Below are 20,841 nucleotides of genomic sequence, written 5' to 3'. Positions count from 1 at the left end.
ATTAGAAGAAAATCAGAAACTTAGAAGAATGTTCTCTCCAAGATTGGTTACTTTAGCATTTATAGTTCAATCCGCAAACGGATGGCCGAACAGACCTGCTGGGAGGAATAAATATAATTTGTTGTTTAAGGTATCAGATTTATTCCCACCAATCTCGTATTACCCGTCCGTTAAGTTCAAATATTCCTTTTTTTTATAAATATTTAAAATATTTTTATCCTCCATAAACATCTTTAAAAGATGTGATTTTTAAGAAACAGTCACAATCGTTGGCAAATATTTGTTTACTTAAAATTAATTAATTAGGGGGAACGTCCCTCTTTGCTTGTTTCTCAAATTTTTTAGAATTATTTACAAATCTTAAGAACTTGGTATGTATTTCTTTAGCTAACCTCTTTAGATCAACAATATTCTTATTCAAGTTACATTTTTACAAAGTTATGCGAAAGCGTCTCGGCTTTCAAACACAAATATTAAACAATAAAATATTAGTATACGCTCTATGGTTATATGGTTTAATACTAATTATTTAATTGTATTTCTTACAACCCTAATGACCTGTTCCACTGTGCAATGGAAATGGTTTAAGTGTGGACTGGTTCAGAAAATATGGAGTGTAAGAGTTTACGGCATCACCTTATTCCCCCCAGCACTGTTTGTTAGCTTGTTGTTGTTATTGTTATTATTGGTAGTCCCGATCTTGCGGCACAGGCTGAAAAGCACCTCAGGCAGCTGCTTGCCCGACAGGCTCTTCACGCTTATGGGCTTCAATTTGTTGAGCAAATTGTAGACACGCTGATGTTGATAGCTGAAGAGCTGGCCGTTGCCTCCGGAGCCGACAGAGGAACCACCATTATAAATTTTATCATCCACATAGACAATGTCGATGCCCTCCTCCATAATGCGGGCGTGATAGGGATGATTGAGCGGAAAGAGGTTCAGCTCAGTGCCCAACTCCTTGGTGATCAACGTGTTAATGTCACTCGACTTAACCAGATATACAACAATCTCGGAGTTCTTGAAAATACTCTGACCAGCTGGCAGCACAGTTATCTCCACGGCTACGCGTTCGCAGCAAATCAATTCCGGCTCGTACGGTGTCAATGCATGAAACGTGAACAAATAGGGATCGGGCTGTAGAATATATAGTATGGCAAGATGAAGCGAATTTCCAATAAATAGTTAAGCACTTCTAGGAACAACTAAATGGTAATTTAGTTATAATATCTGTTACACTCAATTAAATACAATGGCTTTCTAAATCATCAGCTTTTGACAAATCTTCTTTGAAATGTAGAGTCTTTCTCGAAGGGTATAATTCCCTGTTATATTCACGACCTCTATATATATGTTGTATGATCTTTGTAGTAGTTATCAGCTCTCTTTTATTTAAACCATAAGTTGAGGAACAAAAAACTAATTATTATTTCTGAAAGAAGTGAAGGAGCTTTCGTCCTTTAACAGATTCAAAAATCTCTCAACATCATCTCTAATGAAGTTTCAGGCTATAATAAATACATTGCATCTTCAGAAAATCTGAATATTCGCTGATCTACGATCTAAATCAAATACCGAAGAATTACCCAGAAAAAACACCAACAATGCTTTATAGAGGAAGTTCAGAAGCATTTAAATTATCCCTGCATTTAAGCTAGAAAGGAGCAATCGATATAGGAATTTTAATAGATATTTAATAGGTATATCGATGTAGCGGTGCAGATGAAATTGAATGAAGTGCTCATCTCTGATCTATGTGTACAGTAATCATTGTGCAATACATGTATCTCTGGACCTAATATCTTGTAAACTATTGAACCAATTGGTATTCTGCTTACATTGAAGCGTTTCCGATAATTGTGCAAGAGATCCTCAGTGCTATAAATAGTGCCTTGCCAGCGTGGTGGAATGAATACCTTATGCTCGGCCGATGTTAGCAGCATTATGCCATGCTATATGGAGTACGACAATATTTTGAACAAGTAGGCGAAGATCTTTATTGGTCGAGGCTTACCAAATCGAATGGGTACTCATGCAGATTTTCGGGCGTAACTTCCTTGGGAGCTCCATACGCGTCCAAAAACATACTTAAATTTGTAGTTTTTCAAAAATGTTGTGTATTTTGTTGCTTAAACTGAAACAATTTACAGTTTTTTTTTGTTTTTTGTTTTTAGTCGTCTGTAGTGTGTGACAGCTCTGAAGAGATAAAGAGAGTAGATGGAAATAGTAATGGCTACTATTATTTGCAGTTTTGTTTCCGTTCGGCCGAATTGCAAAACTAACTAACGATGTCAACTCTTTTTGTTGCCACAACTATTGATGACTACATGCTGCTATGTACATACATATATATATATATAGTAGTGTGTATTCGAATAGAAACATGTTTTCCCGTCATACGAGTATAGAAAATGTGTTGGACATGCACAGCATGCAGCCATTCGGCAAGGCTAATGATAGTGTGTGTGTGTGTGCGGGGAGAGAGTGCCTTAGGCATGGGCCTTTGTCAACTACGGGTAGCTCTCATGTAAGCTCATAAATTTGCCATGCTTGTGTAGGCCGTTGTAGCACACACATATGACAACTTAAGCTTGCCCCCGCACCCACGTGTCTGTGTGTGTGTGTGTCCATTAGGCCGAGTGCAGTGACAGCCGCTGGCAGAATTGAGAAAACAATTACAACATCATGACAGTCCAAGCAACTGCGGCAAGCAAACTAAATACACACACACACACATACATGCAATAACAACAACTGCAGCTTTGACTCGGACGCATCCTTTTCTGGGGCTCCCCGGCCCCCCAGCTTGGAATGCGGTCATAAATTATGTCGTTGTCGTCGCTGGGTCTATTAGCACCCTTAAAATGTCCGATCCTGACAACAACGCTTTGTGGTTTAGTGCACAGCCGGCGAGTGCTTAAGCCCCACTGCTTCCTCTTCATTTTTCCATTTTTCTCGTCTCCACATGCCCGAAAAGGGCACACATTTATCGGAGGCAGCGAAAGGAACAAAAGATGCGACTTCTGCACAATCGGACATACCCTTAACTAAGTTATCCCATCTAATGATTCCTTATCACTTCCTCTTACAGCTTTTTTTACACCTTAATTTCCCGCGTACCTTAGGGATGCGCGATATAAGTCGATGTTCAATAATACTTCGATGTTTGCCTGCGATATGTCGAGCTTCTCCGATATTTTTAATATTTCGATATCGACGCACACAATAGATGTAATTAATTCGTTGCATCAAAAATCGAGATTTATTTCGTAACTGATTTTGACGCGCCAAGTGTTAGGGATGTGAGTCGACGGAAAAGCATCGATGCTTAAAAAAATTTATTCTCTATAGAAAAATAGCTGATATTAGGGTAAAAATCAACAGATGTTTGAAATAAAAAATGTTTATATAACAAAAGAGACTGTCTTAGTATTTTACTTAATGTTGTTAATCAATAATGTACTCGTAATATTGATGAGCTTGTATGGCTTACTTAAAAAATGATTATATACAGTTTTGAGAACAATGACGCGTTTTAGCTACGCCTTTTAAGCATATTAAGTGTGACAATTTATATGAAAAAATCAAGACCAAATGCTTAACAATCTAAAATGATGTTTTCGATAGTTTTATATAAAGCCATCGCTGCTATCGATAGTTCAAACGAATTTTGAATGCAGTAAAGTACATATTAAATCAACATTCAGATTTTTTATACAAATGTTGGAGCGCGTTTTCCCTCTTCTGCAATTCGAATTTTCCAAAACCGTGCTCTTATACACTGAAGGGATGGGAAGGGAATGGGGGTGTGCGTTAATCGCCAATCAGGGCGAACGCACATAGGTGCCTCGTTCCGTAATTATTGCAATTTTCAACCCTAGCGTAAGAGTTCCAAAAATTTTCATCGTTAATTTGACGTTGAAAACTTTAGTAATAATTACATTTTATTAATTTACAAATATTGTTTATAAACTTCCTTTATTAGTGCAGTGTTTTGTATAAATTTTAAGGAAATAATAGAGATGCAAAAATTTATAAGCTGAGAATTTCATATTTAGTGATCAAACAGTAAAAAAAATAAAATCGACCGAAGCGGACGAAGAACAACCGTAGTGTACATACGTTAAATAAGAAAAATAGACCGATTTTAAAGAAAGTTATAACCATAAAAAATCTCTGTCTACTCATTGTCAGCAGCTATTGTTGTTGTTGCTACTTTGGTTCATAATCCCGATGTAAATATCCAATCATTGACCATTTACGTGAGCTCGAATCCTGAAGAAGGAATAATTTATTCTTAATATATGTATATGGTAAGAAGAAGATTTAGAAACATGAAATTGCTTATTTATCATATTGTTTCGGTTTACTGAGATTGATTTTTGCACAAATTTTAAAGAAACTTCTATTCGATAGGGCTGAAGTCACTTATAATGAATCATTATTCCTTATATGCAAGGGCAAACGCAATTTTGCCTTATGAAGTCGTTCATTATAATAATATTCATTATGACGCACTATTTCGCCTTAAAATGGAGCTGAGTTGGATTTGTTGAAGTTTTTTCATTAACCGTATCGATAAATAACTTTTTAAATGCATCGTTCATTATTTAATCAATTTAATTTTTGGGTCTCCCCCCTACTTTGGTAAAAGCTGCGTACGCCCTTGCTTATACATACATAAGTGTGTTGAAATCAATTAAAATCTCTAAAGGCTGTACTATGTATATATGTATGTATATATGTATGTTTAATGCTGATATTGAGATAAGGTGAACATACAAGTATATACTATGTCGGACCATTGACCTGTATGTACATATTTCTGATAATATTTAGCACTATTACTGGGAAAGTGATTACCAGATTGGAGGCAGAAACAATAACTAGACATACTCAAATATTTTAGAAGTGCACGAATCTGTCGAAAAAAATCTGAAAACTTATTTGTCACTTAAACGAAAAAACGTGGAACGTCTGTTGCTTGGCAGTTGCACGTACTTGTACATTATGCCACAGCCCCTCCGCACAGATCGGCGCGTTATGATTGAAAAATAATTTCGCAAAAATACAAGTATATTGCAAGAAATCAGAGCGGCGCATGACAAGCTGCACAGAAGCGTTTGACAGAGCACGAAGTGGTGCAGAGGAGAAAGAGGATGTGTTAGGGATCGGGATCGGGATGGGGTGGTGGTGGGGGTGGGGATAGGGACAAGACTGCCAAAGTTGCGAGCACGTTTTTTATTTGCCTTGCCTCGTAGTGTCGAGCCGCGCCGCGCCGGGCCGGGCCGTGCCACGTGGTGCGACAAAGTCAAAGAGAACATTTGTAAAACAAGGAAGAATTATGGCATTTTTGATGGCCGAAAATCAAGTTTGTTTTTACGTGCCTCACCCGTAGCATCCTACCTCCTCTCCACCCATCAATATGCTTGTGGAGGGGGCCGCGTGATTACGTGCACAGTTCGCAGCAATGTGGCTCTGGATGGATGTCAAAGGTCGCAGCTGCTGCAAATGGCTGGTGCTTTGCCGAAATGAGCACAGTGGCGGAGCGCAGAGTTGGAGTCGGACTCCGATTCAGAGCCAGAGTCAGAGTCAGAGAGTCCATTTGGGTTTAGGTATATAGTATGAGAAATCGCCTGTCATTATCGGCGCGCTTGCGAAAATTCGCTAGTTCGCACACATGTCTCCACTTCACGAATCGAAATCGCACCATAAATTATGCTACTTTTCTCAGCACCCACAAATCCATGTGCTCCCACTACTTGCTCCATCTCTACAGCATGTACACACTTATACATATATAGACATCTTCAGCTGCTGCTCCTGCTTTTATGTTGCGTGAAAAATTGCGCCCCAAAAACCTCACAGCTTGCCTCTGTTTGCGTGACCCACAAGCCGAATTCTGAAATTCCCCGCATTGCCGCAAAACTTATTGAAAATCACTTAGACACACATGTGACACCCAGCCACAGAGGCACAAGCGATTGCGTGGATTCGTAACTTTGTATAATTTATGGGCTCCAGCCAGGGTTCAAATGGGTGCGAATGCTTTCCAGCGTTATACATGTCGTATAATTAGCGATTGGTCGACGGGGTCAGACTACTTATAATCACGTTGGTGATAGCATTTGATTGCAAATGGTTTTTTCCCAGACACTTTTTTATAAATAACTTTCCAACGGACGAACGCGTTTATTAAAATTATTTTCATTCTTATCAATGCACAGACCGTTTTGTCTGAGTGGACACTGATTGAGAGTAAGATCTCAAAAGTTGCTAGGGTGAGCAAAGCTTTGCTTCTTCAGACGCGCACATGAATAATGAATAAAATAAAATGGTGAAAAGTGAATTATACAAATGGCAGCAAGAGAAAATAAACTATATAAAGAGTGCTACTATGAAGCTTTAAGAGCCACTAAACAGTTAAAAATTTCATATTTCTATTAAAAAGTAATGTTGATTACGAAAAGTGCTCTGATTATAAATGCCATCAAATTAATTCCAATTTTTTTTAAATACATATGTATGTATGTGTTCTCTTTTTACTTTTCAAAATTTAAAAAACGATTTTTGTGTTTTTCAAAATAAAAAATTTAAACATTAAAAATATTTTTGATGCGTTTTTCGAAGGCTAGGAATGTAACCCTATATTTTATATGAAAATACATGGCTCGTTTAGCACGATTTCGCTTAACACGACGTTTTCAAGGAAGGTAGCACCGATGTTAGGCGAGGGCTAGGTGTATAAAGGCTTGTCTATCTAAGCCATACATTGCTTTATTATTTTAAATGTATGTATTTGTGTAGCAAATTATTTGAAGAAAATTATGTGTTTCTGAAGTATTAGCAAGATCAGAGTATATTCTTTCACAACTGCAATGCTTTTTACATAAAAACGAAAGCAATATACTTGTATGTACAATTAATTTTGATAATAATTTCTTATTTCTAAGTATTTTAAGAAATAAATAGGGCCTAATGCCTAAGCTATGATATTGATATTGATCGTGTTTCAAACCATATCAGAAAATAAATAAAATCTGAATGTTTTGTCAATAAATCTGTTTTGGCCGATGCTCGAATTTAAAGTCTAGTTCAATTGTTTTGACAATATTTTTGCTGCTTACATCTGAACTAATCGGCAAGGCTTAAAGTCTAAATAAGTGCGGCGTGGCTGGCAGTTATCAGAAACAACAACAACTGGTGTGAGCTGCGGGGCCATAAAAAGTGTTTGCATTAATTAAATTATTATTTAATTATGCAACACCAATGTGAATAATAAATAATCGTATAATCGCATTTGAAAACTGTAAGCGACATAAATCTATAATGAACAGCAACAGAATAAAAAGGACATAGAGCAAAAAGCCTAATCGGACACAGACAAACACAAATCAAATATACACACATACGAGTATAGTATAGTATTTGTGTGTGTGTGTGTGTATGAGAGAGCATTAACCCAACAATGTCAGCTTAACCCTTGCTCACATTCAACTTTGAAGCGTGGAGCTTGTGTGACATTTGTTATCGCAAGCCAACCAACAACAATAACAACAAAAACCGCAGCATCAGGAACTGCAGCAACAACAACGCTGCTGCTTCTGAGTTGGCCATTTATCGTACATTTTTCGGTTTAAGTGATTAATACGCCATCTTCCGCTGCCAGACAGCGGAAGTCAAACGGAAAGGAAAACCCACACAACCACACCGTATTTCCAAGAACACACTCACACACACATACAGAGGCACACATGTGTTCTTGAAGTTGAAGGCTTTGGCGAAACTAAACTAAAAATTCTTGGCAGCAACTGGAAATAGAATGGATAGAGAACTAAACTTTTCTCATTTGAAAGATTTGCAGACACTGTCGGACGTTTGAGCCATTAACGGAATCGAACACTTGGAACCACTGCCATTGCCCATCCTGCAGGGCGCTGGTGCGCTTCAAGAACTTGGCCAGCATTTATGGTAAATGCCACAAAATGGCAAGCAAATCAGGCTAAGCAGCTGAACGAATAGAGAGCGCGATAGAGAGATGAGTTCGTGGAAGGGAGAGGCAAATAAAAATTGCAATTTGACAATTGTGACAATCTGCAGGCGACAGGCAACAGACGACAGACGACAGGCAGCCAGACAAACAGATGGAAGGATGCGGCAAGTGCGAAAGGAAAACAAGCAGCAAGCAAGCAAGCAAGCAAGGAAGGAAGCAAGCAAGCAACGAGGCAAAGAAGCAAAGGCAACGCCAGTAAGGAACGTCAACAAACGGCAACACTTACAATCAGTATAAAATTTACGCGATTTTCATTGCGGCAAATGGTTCGTTTTCGGTATTAACATTTCTTTCACTTGGCAACAATGCGAGCGAACTCCCAGAGATTGTGAGGCTGCTTCAAGTTGCACAGAAGATGCCATGCCAATTCTCATATATACCAAACACCTTTATCACAGAAAGTACATCGCCCTTTTTTGATGGTCTTTGTAACGCACAAAAGCAGAGTAATTCCAAGCGAATAGTTTCAACTTACTTCGCATTCCTTGATGAGCCTAGAACTACGGCCTTTTTTTAATTTTGAGTCAGCAGTTTGGGCTTCGAAGTGAAAGTTTATTTATATCCCTGATAAGAGCTGATCACGATATACTTATTTTATTCCAGTAAAATAAAACAAAGTAAAACCAAATCCTTAGCATATCTATCAGAGTTATCTGTTGTTTAAATAGATTTTGCTTAAAAACTGTTTTAATAGGTTGCTAGCATATCCTAAGTCTAAACATTATTTGGCTATACTATCTTACAATACGAGCAGTCTCATTATTCTTATTTCATGCATGCGACAGTAATAATATTTGAGTTCAGTTTCTTTTGCGTATTAGGTTAAAAAAGGGTATTCAACCATCTGCATGCGTAGGCGTCTTTCCCTTTTGGAGCAGCATCAAGTATTTTTGCTTTACTCTTTGCACGCCATAACCAACAAACAGCTCGCGGCAGCCACGAGCCAAAAGTGGCATCAGCTGCAGCTCCAACCCTTGGGAATATGCCGCGTAATGGCGTATATCCTGTGGGGGGTAGTGATGAGGGCGAGGGCGGGGACTACGCGACTTCTGTATGTCTAGCTGCACGCACGCACGCTCGCTGACTTTTTGCGCGGCGGGTTGCGACGCATAATGCAATAAGTGTAGCCAACAACGACGTAGTCCTAGGAGGACTACGACGACGAGGCTGACATGGATGAGGATAAGGCTAAGGACGAGTATGACGACGGCGTCTTGTAACTTTGAGCCGTACAGCAAACAACGGCGCTAAGTCTGCTGCAAAGACAGCGGGAACATTTGGCTGTTTGGTTGCTCGACTATTTGGGAGTTTGGTGTTGTTGCTGTTGTTGTTGTTGTCACTGTTGCTGTTGGCATCGACGCGTGTGTGCCAGACAGGTTATGCGCTATAAAAAATTTAAGAAATTGCTAGCTCGAGCATTGGCATTGGTGTCGATGTTGGCTTCAAGACGACAATACTTATTGCACAAATCAAAATACTTCGAGGGGGGGTTGCTTGCCTCTGCCTTGTTTGCGTTTTCTATTGTTACTGTTGTTGTTCTTGTTATTGTTCTTGTTGTTGCAGCAGACTTTGAGGCACAACTGATGCCATACAGACGTGGCCATCAAACCTTTTTCACGAGCATTAAAAAAAATGATTTATAAATGAATGATTTATGGCGAACAGCGGCACCGAGCAAAATGCAAGGATAACATATCGTACACTATACTATATGTATGTACTCTTCTATACAAGGCAATAATATTGCACATCAGTCGTGGGTATAAAGATGTGTTTACATGGCTTATTATGGCTATATAAACAGAAAAGGAATAGGAATAACACTCCACGACCTAGGCTCTTTGTTTACATACAGCTGAGTAGAGGATGAGGGACAAGAGAATATTTCCTGGATCACCTTTTCCTGCAAGGAATTTTGTAAGACTTGGCAGAATAGGAATAACTTTAGTATGGAAATCCTTCAATATAGTCAAGGATTGCTATGCAGTGGAGAAATGTGGAAAGTGGGAAATTCAAAAAAAATAAAATAAAATAAAGGAGAATCTGGATACCCACTTTGGTTATTCCAGCTTTTATAGTTTCTCAGATCCTTGTGTTCATCCAGACAGACGGACAGACAGACGGACGGACGGACGGACGGACATGTCCAGACCGTTTATGGCTATAACTTCTAGTTAAATCGGTCTATCATAATAAAACTTGGCATACGGACACATAATCACTAACTGGGGGAATTTGCAAAATTTTGAGTTCAAGAATTACGGGAGTTAGAGAAAATCACGATTTGCGGGGAAGAGCGGGGAGGGAGGAAAATTCCAAAATGCACATTTTCTGCGTATTCACAAAAGGCATCTTGGACTTGTTCATACGGATAGACAGGCGGGCAGACGGACAGACATAGATCGACTCGTCTTGTCATGCTCATCATGAATATATATACTTTGTGGGGTCTGCCACGCCTACTTCTGCCTCTTACATTTTTCACTTCCCGCCAATCTAATATACTCTTGTACATTTCATTTACAGAGTATAAAAACAAGAAAGGAGCAGGCTCAACTCTTAAACACCCTGTACCTCCCACAATTTATGTTCACATTTCCCTTTTTTATGGCCCTATTTAAAAAAATAATATTGCCGTACCAATTAATAATGGTCAAAAATATTTCGTGTATTATGAAGTTATCTTATTTAAATTATTATTTTTATGCATTATTGTTATGTGAAACGTGTGCATGTTTTGATATGAAATTAAAGGTAATTCAATGGCCTTTTCAAAAAGTATAAATATGTTTGTGCAATCATCACCCACAAATAAAAAAAGGTCATTGAAAGTTGCACTATTGAAAAAAACCTAGCCGTACCAATTAATAGTGGTTAGGGCTCGTACAAGTTCTTTATCTTGCCCGTGCTCCTTTACAGCGCTGAAGTATAGATAACATCAGATAAGGCGATGCAGGAAGGTTTCCAGAGAAACATCCTGAGACGAATCTTTGCTATAGCTATATGAGCTATACGGAGACATTGATGTAGTCAAGCGTATTCAAATACAATGTCTAAGCTGGTTTACATAACTTGTATTCATTTCAGATTCGGCTGCTATACACGCTATACAGGGCACTACTACTAGCCTTGTGTTGCCAATTGACAAACAATAATAATCGATTGTAAAGGCCACAAAAGAAGAAGACGATACATATTCATTGTTGCAATTAAATATTAATTAAAAAAAAACTTCACGTTGAATGGGGGGAGTATTGGAATTATGCTGTCAGTTAAACAAATATTTCCTATAGTGAAGTGGATCAGTGAGTTTTTGTGAAGCTGTTTTGCCATGGAATTGTGTCAATTGCTCAATATAATCCTGCTGGTATTAAAACTATTCATGTGAGTTGAGCTTAACTTGTTAATAAATGTTTCTAGCGCGCTTTTAATTCACACACTTGCTTCGTTGCATTCATTGCAATTGTCTGGGAATATCTTGTTTGCAATATCCTTGCAGACATGGATGGCATGCAAAAAGCTATCAGAGCCAAGGATAATGCAATGCCTGTGCGTGTGCATGTGTGTGTGTGTGTGTGTGCGTGCGTGTTTGCGCCCAAATTGCAACATGTTTTGCAATTCCCACGTTCCAGCAACAATAACAACTACAGCAGCAGCAGCAGTAGAAACATCAACAGTGGCACCCTTTGAACCCTTCCTATCCACCCTGCCTATGTTGAAGGTCACCCATGCAGTCTCCACCCAGTTGCTGTTGTTCCCTTGCCATCGCCATTGTGCTCGTTGCTTAGCTCGTCCTTTTTATGCCCTGCCATTTATAGAGCCTGCCAGAGCTTATGCATGTGTCGCAATTTCGCAATTTTTCGGGCTGCTCCTTTTCCATGTCAACTGTTGATTGCAATTGTTAGCTTGGCTGAAAGCAGCTGCATTACACGCCATAAACTGGTTAAATAAAAACTGAACTCAATTTTGTGCAAAGTGCGGACTTTTTGGAGCCACCACGAAAAACCCCCACTTTCCGCAATCTTTACCAACCACCCAACCATCCAACCACCCAATAGGTAACATAAAACTATGATACGACGGCATGAACAGCACTTAATTAAATGGTTGCACAGCATGTATGTACATGCATGCATACAAATATATCCTGCACATCCTGTTGCGACCACACACATACGAGCACACACGCATTACAGCTTTCTGTGATTTTTCAGATTTATGCGCTTTTAAGCGCTCATCAAAGGCCGGGGGGCGGGCGTGCGGTGCAGTGCCAAAGAGATATGCACGCACTCCTGTCAATAAATCAAATTACATTGAAAATTTCATCGGACAAAATGCCCATAAAGTGCATCACCGCAAAATACACTTAAAAAGCGAAATGATTGAATTGTGTGTGCGTGTGTATGTGCGTATGTATGTGTGTGTGTGTGCGTTTATAGTGTGTGTACAAACACTCAGAGAAAATTGAACACAAGCCCAAGCATCAATTCTGAGCTTGTTTCTTATTTGTTGACTTACTATGCCCATCTTTAATTTGTTTTTGCAAGCTACAGAACTATGAGTATTAAGTGCATTCTCTTTAACATTTGTTAGGGTATATGCCAACCAACGCCCCAGATTTTTGAATTAATGTTGAACTTCCTGAAACTCTGCAATGCTTACCACAAAAACTAAGCCCCACCATTAAAGCCCACCTACTTATCTTCAGACTCACATAAACAAGTATATATTCAAACATGTTCATATATTGGTACTATATAAGTATATACACTGTAACACATACGTATTTGTTATTTGACATTTTAGACTCATTATCTTGTATGTACTGATAGCTGAAGGCTATGAATTTATTTTTTAGCTTGCATTTAATTTGCAATTATGTATTAGCTGGAGTAAGTAAATGTAATATCGTATGAAATGTTAGGTATGGGCATGTGATAATCATTTCGAGATCCCCATTTTTATTTTTACGAAATTAAAGCTATCGTCTTTCTACGATAAAAATTAATTGTAAAATATTTGCAGAACTTTAAGTGAAAAATTGCCCGCTTTTACTGTCCAACTGCACTCACAGACAGGGGTACAAGCTTCTTATCAAAATTATATATAGTAAGTAATTTTTTTTTCATTAAATTTTATTCAACATCACAAGCTTTATTTATAATGCTTAGAAACTTAATAGAGTCTTCTGCTTTTTAAATCATACTTGCTTCTCAAAATGCGAAAAAAAGGTTCAATCAAAATATTCTAATGTCGATGGCAGTATAATATGGGCTTCAATATTGTCAGCTTTTGGCGTTAGCAGTAATAATTAGAAATAATTGTTTTTGTCTTAGGAAATATGTGTTAGAAAGTTGCATATTTAAGAACTAAAGAGATCTTTCAATCATTAAACATTCTGTAATATTTTGTGAGCATAGGTAAAATTTAAAGTCATTACCTAGCTTTCAGTGAATCCATAATGAATAATTTCTTTCTACTATCAAAGTAAGCAAGTAAGAAAGTAATTTATAAGAAAGTAATTTATAATCTATAAAAATTGCACTAAACATAACTACCAAAATTTTTTTTTTTTTAATACAACGCTAAAAACTGATTTGATTAGCTCAATTGTTTTGTTGGGTGAAAAAAGGCAGTAGAATTTTTAAATATAAATTATGGCATCTAATTACATTATTGTTTAATGAGAATAAGTGGAAAGGGAGATACTAGAAGGAAAACATAAATTGCAAGTATAGAGGGAGTTTTAGAATTAATTTCTAACTTTTTTTTTGCGTGTACGATATATGTTTGTTTATAAATAATCTATAATATATGTATGTGTACATCTGTATATCCCAAAGCTGCGCTCATGTGGCAGGATTTTGGTATGAGTCCTCAATCTCTCTCTCTCTCTCTCTGTATATGCCTGCAATCGTCCAAAGCTGCCTTTGATAAAATTATACCTGCCTTTTGTTTGCATGTGTGTGTGCGTGTGTGTGTGTGTGCGTGGTCAGTGCATTGCACCTGTTTTTGACTCCAGCCATTTGGCGTGCGTACATATTTTAAATTTAATTACTGCCTGCTGCATATAACAAATCCAACCAGCCAGCCAGTCAACCAACAAGCCAGCGAACCGTCCAACCAACCATCCATCCATCCATCCATTTGTCGCAAAGGCTCAGCATCAGCGTTCGCCGTAAAATCTCTTTTAAAATAGTTGAAGTTGCAGCGCATTCATAACTGGACCTGGGGCATATGTGATCCTCTCCGTACGCCCGCCCGCCCGTCCGTGTGTCCATCTCTTCGACTGCCTTTCCTACATAACTGACCTGGACCACAGGGCCCGACTATCCAGGCACTTGCCACTGACTGCGCTTGGGCTCGGCTTTGCCACTGGCGTATTTTTGTACGTTTAACTCAATTTGTGGTTTGCATTTAATTAATTTAATAATATGAAATACAATTTTTTAATTAACCACAGAAATGGCGCACAGGTAAAAAAATGCAACTTGAACACGTCGCGGTGTGTGGCAGGGTCAGGTAAATGTACATACCCGCATGTACGAGTATGTATGCGAGGTCGTGTGCTTCCCATTGGAGTCTTACCGCAAATGCAACACTTGTGGTTATATAGTACATACATATGTACACGAATTTCCTTCATTTACAAGCAATCTCCTAAACTATTTCTATTTAAATCTTTATAAATAAATTGGTGACTGCCTTAAAGGAGCCTTCACTGGGTTTGACTGTGTGTGTGTGTGTATGTGTTTCCTTTGGTGTGTGCTTCATGTTACAAGAGCAGTGTAGGTGGCGCCAAGGTTACACCGCATGCTACACTTCCATTAGATGGCGCCACTAACAATATCCACAGTAAAAAGCTTTAGTGTGGATTTTATCTACTAGTATGAGTGGAAAATGCTGTTGTTACAAAAATTTTGATGAAACTTGTGAATATAAATACTCAACGCTTGAATTAAATGTTTAAATATATGCATACGTGTATATATTTTTTTATTGATTTTATATTTTAGGAGCAAATCAGCTATACAAACAATCCTTTTATAAATTAAAGAGGTAAGTCTATAGTATGAAGTGGAAAAAATATCACCTAATTGGTATTGGACAAAAACTAGATATAAAATAAAAAACTAACTACAAATTAATTTAAAAATGCTTAAACTGTTTGCATTCAATCCATTGAAATTCATAAATATAAGAAGAAGTAGGTAATGTTGAAATTATCAAAATAGTTAATAAATTATATTGGATACATAATGATGATATTTGAGTTGCTGAGTTGTTGTGGTTTTCTGTTACAAAATATTCCAAATAATTGATTTAAATAGAACAATTTCAAAATGGTAAATGGCAAACAAGTTAAAAAAGAATGCACTATCAAATAAATAGGTAATTTGATATTATTAGTAACATATTGATTAATTATTTAAATCAATCATTTGTTTCAAGGAAATACAAATAGACAAAATATATGCATTCCATCAAGCCAAAATAAATTTCACTTTAAAAAATTAAAATTAATTATCTGTTTAGCTAATTAAACTATTACTGAGTAATGTAATATAATACTTACTCAAACAAAAATTAATTCTTAAATTAAACATCTGTTGAAAAGAAACGAAATATGTTTAAAAAATATCTTTGAAATATTTATTTCACTTATTAATAATCCTATAAATGAAGTATTTAAATTTGAAGCATGCATTGGGCTATGGTGTTCAAAATGTAATGAAAGAAAGAATATAAGGATGGACAAACAAATTTATTTCAAACTTTAGTATACATAATTATAGAAAAAATCAATAATTATTCATATGGTCGTTAATAGGCTCTTCTTTTAACATTTAACATTATTTATTCGGTGCTACGGCTTCTCACTCTATATCTTTGATACAGATTTGTGTTAGCCTTTGCGTCTGTTATCCTATAGTGGGTTTTTGGCTAGCTTACGCCGTTTTTCTTAGGAAAAGCCCTTTTTCGAAGTGGGATGGATCTTGAGCTGTGCTAAAATAATAATACGTTCAAATAATAGCGTTTTTTTTGTAAACTCTTTATTGGATTGCGAACTTGGTTATTGCTTTTCAATGGTGTCTTGGAAAGTAGCCTGAATTAAATGGAAGATTAGAACATGAACAAAGATAGATTCTTATGAAAGATAATTTTTTTCCATAACAGTCCATAAAGTTAGCTTTACCTCTACCTTTGTTTAATATTTTCAGAATGAGACACAACTTCAAACGCATGCAAACTGAACTATTTATTTGCGAAATGTGAAGTGCAGGCGCAGGTGCTAGACAAATAAATTAAGGCTTTCTCAATATTTGTGTAAACATGCAATCCAATTAATAATCAGTCAAATCTCAAAATACAACTTTATTTATTATTTCGCTGAAATGAAACGCTTCCACAATCTCCAATCTTATGCTGTCGAGTCGGAGTGATACGAAAGATAACCACAAGATTGCCGGCACATGCTCTTTATAATCAAATAATGTCGAGGGCCATGTTTTCGTCTTTAGGCGAAGGTTTATGTAAGTAGTTTATATTTGTAGTGTAAAACGATATGGGTGGCATGATATCACAGCATTTGTTTGGGGTTTTTCCTTTACAAAAGCTCAGTCTTTAAGATATACAAGAATTCAGAACTCGAGTGACTGTTTAAAAACTAATGAAGGGAAGAAAATTGCAGGTTGTCTTATAAATAAATACCTGTTAAAATGAAAGCCAAATAAACCTCCACAGACTATGAAAACCAATTTCTCAGCAATTATTGATGGTTTTTAATTATGAAATACAAATATTCATCTTTTCACCTTATTTTTCTGCTCGTCTTGGTTTGTAATAAATAAAGATGCGGTTGCAAACCGACCATTTATACATAAATATTTGAGAACCCAAAACTCGAATTAAAGCTATCTACTTCCACAATGTGGACAGTCTTTTTTTTTCAGTTTTAAGCTTCGAACAATTTCCACCTATCGCTAAATATTCTTCATTTAAAAAGTAGTAATAATTAATTAAATTTATTCAATAAATCTTCACCAGTACTTTAAGGTGTTATTCCGGGAAAAATATTTGCTTTTGTCGCACCATTTAGAGAGGGCGATGCACACGGAAGCCACTCATCTGTATGATCACTCGCTATACGTCTGGCTAAAGTTGGTAAACATAGTTGTAATAATATTGTGTTGTTGTTTTGTTGTCAGCACTTTTGTTTGGCTTTTCATTGTTACCACATTTGTTACATGCGAGTATATATTAGTCATAGCAGTTATGGTCAGCGTCACAGTCGCCGCTCTGCTGATAAGCCCAGTAAAAGTTTCGCTGTGTCAAGTGTAACTATAATCGTCGCCTATCCGACACCCCGTCTAGTAAGCGTACGAATATGTTCTATAGATCGCGTCCATTTCACTTTCCAATTGTTGTTCGGCCTGCACGCTATCTACAGGTAACAACAATGCAGCCGTCCGCTCAGAGCTTTGCCAGAAAAGCTTCCACAGATGTATCTATAAATGATGAGCTGCAGCCGAGTTTGTATTTCAGTGTCCGGCGAATCGTGTGCCAGTTAGAACAAGGAATTAAGAACCAAGAAGACCGCCAGCCCGGTCTACATTTCTTCGAGAAGAGTTTGCAATTACAGTTAAACAGACATGCGCTTGTATTTGAGGTAAGGCTTGAGAGCTATTTGCATTTAAATTGTTCATCACATAAGCATTGAATTTTCTTACAGAGCTTCGCTTTGCTCGGTGGCTTGGCTGCTGGTGTTTGTGGCGCCCACAGCTCTGGCCCAAGTGCCTTTTCCCGGCCAATGCCCAGAGGTGAAGGTCATGGACACATTCGATCTCGAGGCAGTGAGTATGCAACATGCACTTGACTCGCTTTAAATGAATTTATTGCACAATCATTGCGTCAAGTGAGCAGCAATTGATGAAATATTGAATTGTGCAATTAACACGAACTACTTTGTTGTGAGGCGGTCGTTTGAAATCTCCACTATGTATGCATTTACAGTACTTGGGCATCTGGTATGAGAACGCAAAGTATCCGTTTGCCTTCGATATTGGCAAAAAGTGTATTTATGCCAACTACACTCTGATTGACGGCAGCACTGTGGGCGTGGTCAATGCGGCCATCAATAGATTGTGAGTATATCTAACCCAGATAAATTATCATAGAGCCCAAAGAATTTCAAGAACCATAACAATAGTTTTAAATAGAGGGGAATGGAATCGAATAGTCATTAGGTAGATAACGAAATATTAAAACGGAACAATTTATTGTTGCCAGAATTTCAAATCTGAATGATGAAAATATATAAGAAAATATACAAAATATATTTTTGAATAACTTATCATATATAAAGATATATACTTTTGGGTTAATTTTAGATAAAAATATCACATAATTATCGGTATATTTTCAGTTTTCTTTATTAACAAATTTTATAGGAAACGTAGTTTAAAGTAAAATAACTTTGAAACTGGATTGAAATATTTAAATAACACAATTATGAAACAACTTTAAAGCTTAACTTTACTTAAAAGAGTTGTTAAGAAACGAAATATATTTTAAGCATAAGTTTTGAACTCCTCAGCGCACTTATGAGTCTTTTCTTCCAGCACTGGTCAACCAAGTAGTGTTACAGGCACCGCCAAAGTTATAGCGCCGGCCCAGCTGGCCGTGACCTTCTCCAAGAATCGTAAGTTATTTCCGCTGCTCCTTTGGGGGAAACACATTGCTTATAACTTTGCTTGCAGAGGTTGCCAATCGGCCCAACTATTTGGTGCTTGGCACCGACTACGAATCATATGCCGTTGTCTATAGCTGCACCAATCTGCCGCCGCTTGCACATTTAAGTGAGTATACAACTACAAGTATATATATAGAACAAAGAAAATCAATTGCGTATGCACCCTGAGGCCTGGGACTGGCCTGGGCACGACTTGGCTAATTTCCTATGCAAACAACGACAAATCAATTATTCAGTTTGGCATAATTAATGCGAGTCCATAATTAATTGCATTAGTGCCAAGTTCCAGATGCCGCCCCGACGCACAATTTTGTTATATTGCCCGACATGCCAATTATGAGGTAATAACGATGTTTGTGCATCTGATTTGTATTGCAGAGATTGTCTGGATTCTGACACGAGAGCGAAAGCCGTCGCCAGATACGGTGGCAACGGCCAAAGAGGTGCTGGACAATAACCAGATATCGCGAAAGTTCCTCATCGATACGCTCCAGAAGGGCTGTCCCATTTTGGACGACAATGAAACCGAGACGACAACGACATTGGGCGACGATGATGATGACTTCACCACCACGACTCTGCCAAATGCCATCGAGAAGGCCTGAGAATGGCTTCGGCGCTTCTATGAGCGCCTTTTCGACCTTTTCATGAATTTTCTGAATGACTAAGCGCTAAGTTTAGGTTTAAAACCCGTGTATATATAGTGTTATGCGAAGCAAATATAAAAACACATAATGTGCTGCGAATGCCATTAAATTAGAAGCGGCAGCTTTATTTACAAAATCAGTCACTAAATGGCGAAACAAACAAAAAAAGGTTTGAGAAAAACTGGCAGCACAAATAAGTAATACTGGCACACTGTTGAAGAGTTAAAGCCACGACATGATTTCAGATCGAAATGGGAGAATTTGCAATTAATAAGGCAATAGCCAAAAACTTATATCCGAACTATATGATTAGAGATAGTCACAATTATGCCGATGTCAGATCTAAAACAACTTTATTTTCTACGGCAATTATTGTTTTTAATCATCCGTCAAACACAAAAAATTTAATTATGCTTAGCTGTGAAAATTTGGCGCATGAACTAATAACTTTAAAATGCAAGGTTAGTTGGTTGCATGAACCCGACTTTTGTACACCCTGCACTCGCCTCTCCGACTCCATCAACTAATGTGAACTTTCACAAACTATAGTCCGACATTTGCTTCATAAGCAAAAAAGTTAATCTAGTAAGAGTGGATTTGGACCGATCTGTCGTTAGGGGACTTGAAGTGCAAGCAAAAAAGCTATTAATCGTGTGGAATAAAGCTCGAAGTATGGATAAGACAAATCTACATACCAAGTCGGCATCACTAGCTTTTGTGAATAAAAAGCTTTTGAACAGACAGATAGACATGTATGTATATAGAAGTATATATATCCTACTATATGTGAAGGGTGTAAAATATTTTAAAGAGTGGAAATTGAATTAAAGTAAATTTTTAAAACAAAAATAATTAATTTAATGAATGAATGAAAGTATCAATATTTAATAATTATCTATAAGTACACACATAATTTATTTTTGTTTTCTTCAAATTAAGAATATCATTTTGCTTAGCTCTCAAACCAACACTTATTTATATTATATTCTACAAAACGCAGAACACAAACTTGAAAAAAAATCTAACAAATTACGTGCATGTTTAATAGGTTTCAGCGAAAAAGTCAAAATTCTTTTTAAGTTGCGGGGCTTTGAGCTCGATGGTATTTTAATTCTTAAGCCCCACGATTTCGCGCTCTCTTCTACGTACTACACTCTCTTCTTAAATAACGTTTTCTACTAAAGCTGTGAATAACTAATTGCAGAACTAAGAACTTATATGTATTATCTCTTCTTGAGTATAGCTTCTAAATCAATACGCACGAAGTAAAGTACTTTACAGACCATAATGAGTTAACACAGTGTGCAAAATTGATCTACTTGTATACGCTATGGAATGGGTGTCCAACCTGATAGGACTGAACTAACACGATTTTTGAACAGTTGGCACTC

The 20,841-nt window shown here is 37.2% G+C and overlaps 2 protein-coding genes across 2 annotated transcripts; one reads left to right on the top strand and one right to left on the bottom strand.

Moving 5' to 3' along the window:
* Positions 1-350: 350 nt before the first annotated feature.
* Positions 351-2,178, bottom strand: LOC115631814. Its single transcript, XM_030528650.1, has 3 exons — positions 2,012-2,178; positions 1,836-1,949; positions 351-1,134 (listed from the first exon to the last, which is right to left on the bottom strand). The coding sequence occupies exons 1-3, from the start codon at positions 2,081-2,083 to the stop codon at positions 625-627; spliced, it is 696 nt and encodes a 231-aa protein (XP_030384510.1). The 5' UTR covers positions 2,084-2,178; the 3' UTR covers positions 351-624.
* A 15,418-nt stretch (positions 2,179-17,596) lies between these two features.
* LOC115631780 (apolipoprotein D) lies at positions 17,597-19,565 on the top strand. Its single transcript, XM_030528614.1, has 6 exons — positions 17,597-17,720; positions 17,784-17,904; positions 18,065-18,195; positions 18,673-18,752; positions 18,811-18,909; positions 19,182-19,565. The coding sequence occupies exons 1-6, from the start codon at positions 17,704-17,706 to the stop codon at positions 19,406-19,408; spliced, it is 675 nt and encodes a 224-aa protein (XP_030384474.1). The 5' UTR covers positions 17,597-17,703; the 3' UTR covers positions 19,409-19,565.
* Positions 19,566-20,841: the final 1,276 nt, after the last annotated feature.

This window comes from Scaptodrosophila lebanonensis, unplaced genomic scaffold (assembly GCF_003285725.1).
Source record: "Scaptodrosophila lebanonensis strain 11010-0011.00,11010-0021.00 unplaced genomic scaffold, SlebRS2 tig00001412-arrow-pilon, whole genome shotgun sequence".
Lineage (NCBI taxonomy): Eukaryota > Metazoa > Arthropoda > Insecta > Diptera > Drosophilidae > Scaptodrosophila > Scaptodrosophila lebanonensis.
The sequence above is the reverse complement of the archived record's forward strand: the minus strand, read 5'-3'. Positions and strand labels throughout refer to the sequence as shown.

Excerpts from the sequence above, each read along its gene's own strand:
- LOC115631814 (XM_030528650.1), bottom strand. The coding sequence starts at position 2,083 with ATGTTTTTGGACGCGTATGGAGCTCCCAAGGAAGTTACGCCCGAAAAT. Across the intron at positions 1,950-2,011 it reads ATGAGTACCCATTCGATTTG|CATGGCATAATGCTGCTAAC; the intron begins GTAAGCCTCGAC and ends TACTCCATATAG. Across the intron at positions 1,135-1,835 it reads ATTATCGGAAACGCTTCAAT|CCCGATCCCTATTTGTTCAC; the intron begins GTAAGCAGAATA and ends TATATTCTACAG.
- LOC115631780 (XM_030528614.1), top strand. Across the intron at positions 17,905-18,064 it reads ACACATTCGATCTCGAGGCA|TACTTGGGCATCTGGTATGA; the intron begins GTGAGTATGCAA and ends ATGCATTTACAG. Across the intron at positions 18,196-18,672 it reads AATGCGGCCATCAATAGATT|CACTGGTCAACCAAGTAGTG; the intron begins GTGAGTATATCT and ends CTTTTCTTCCAG.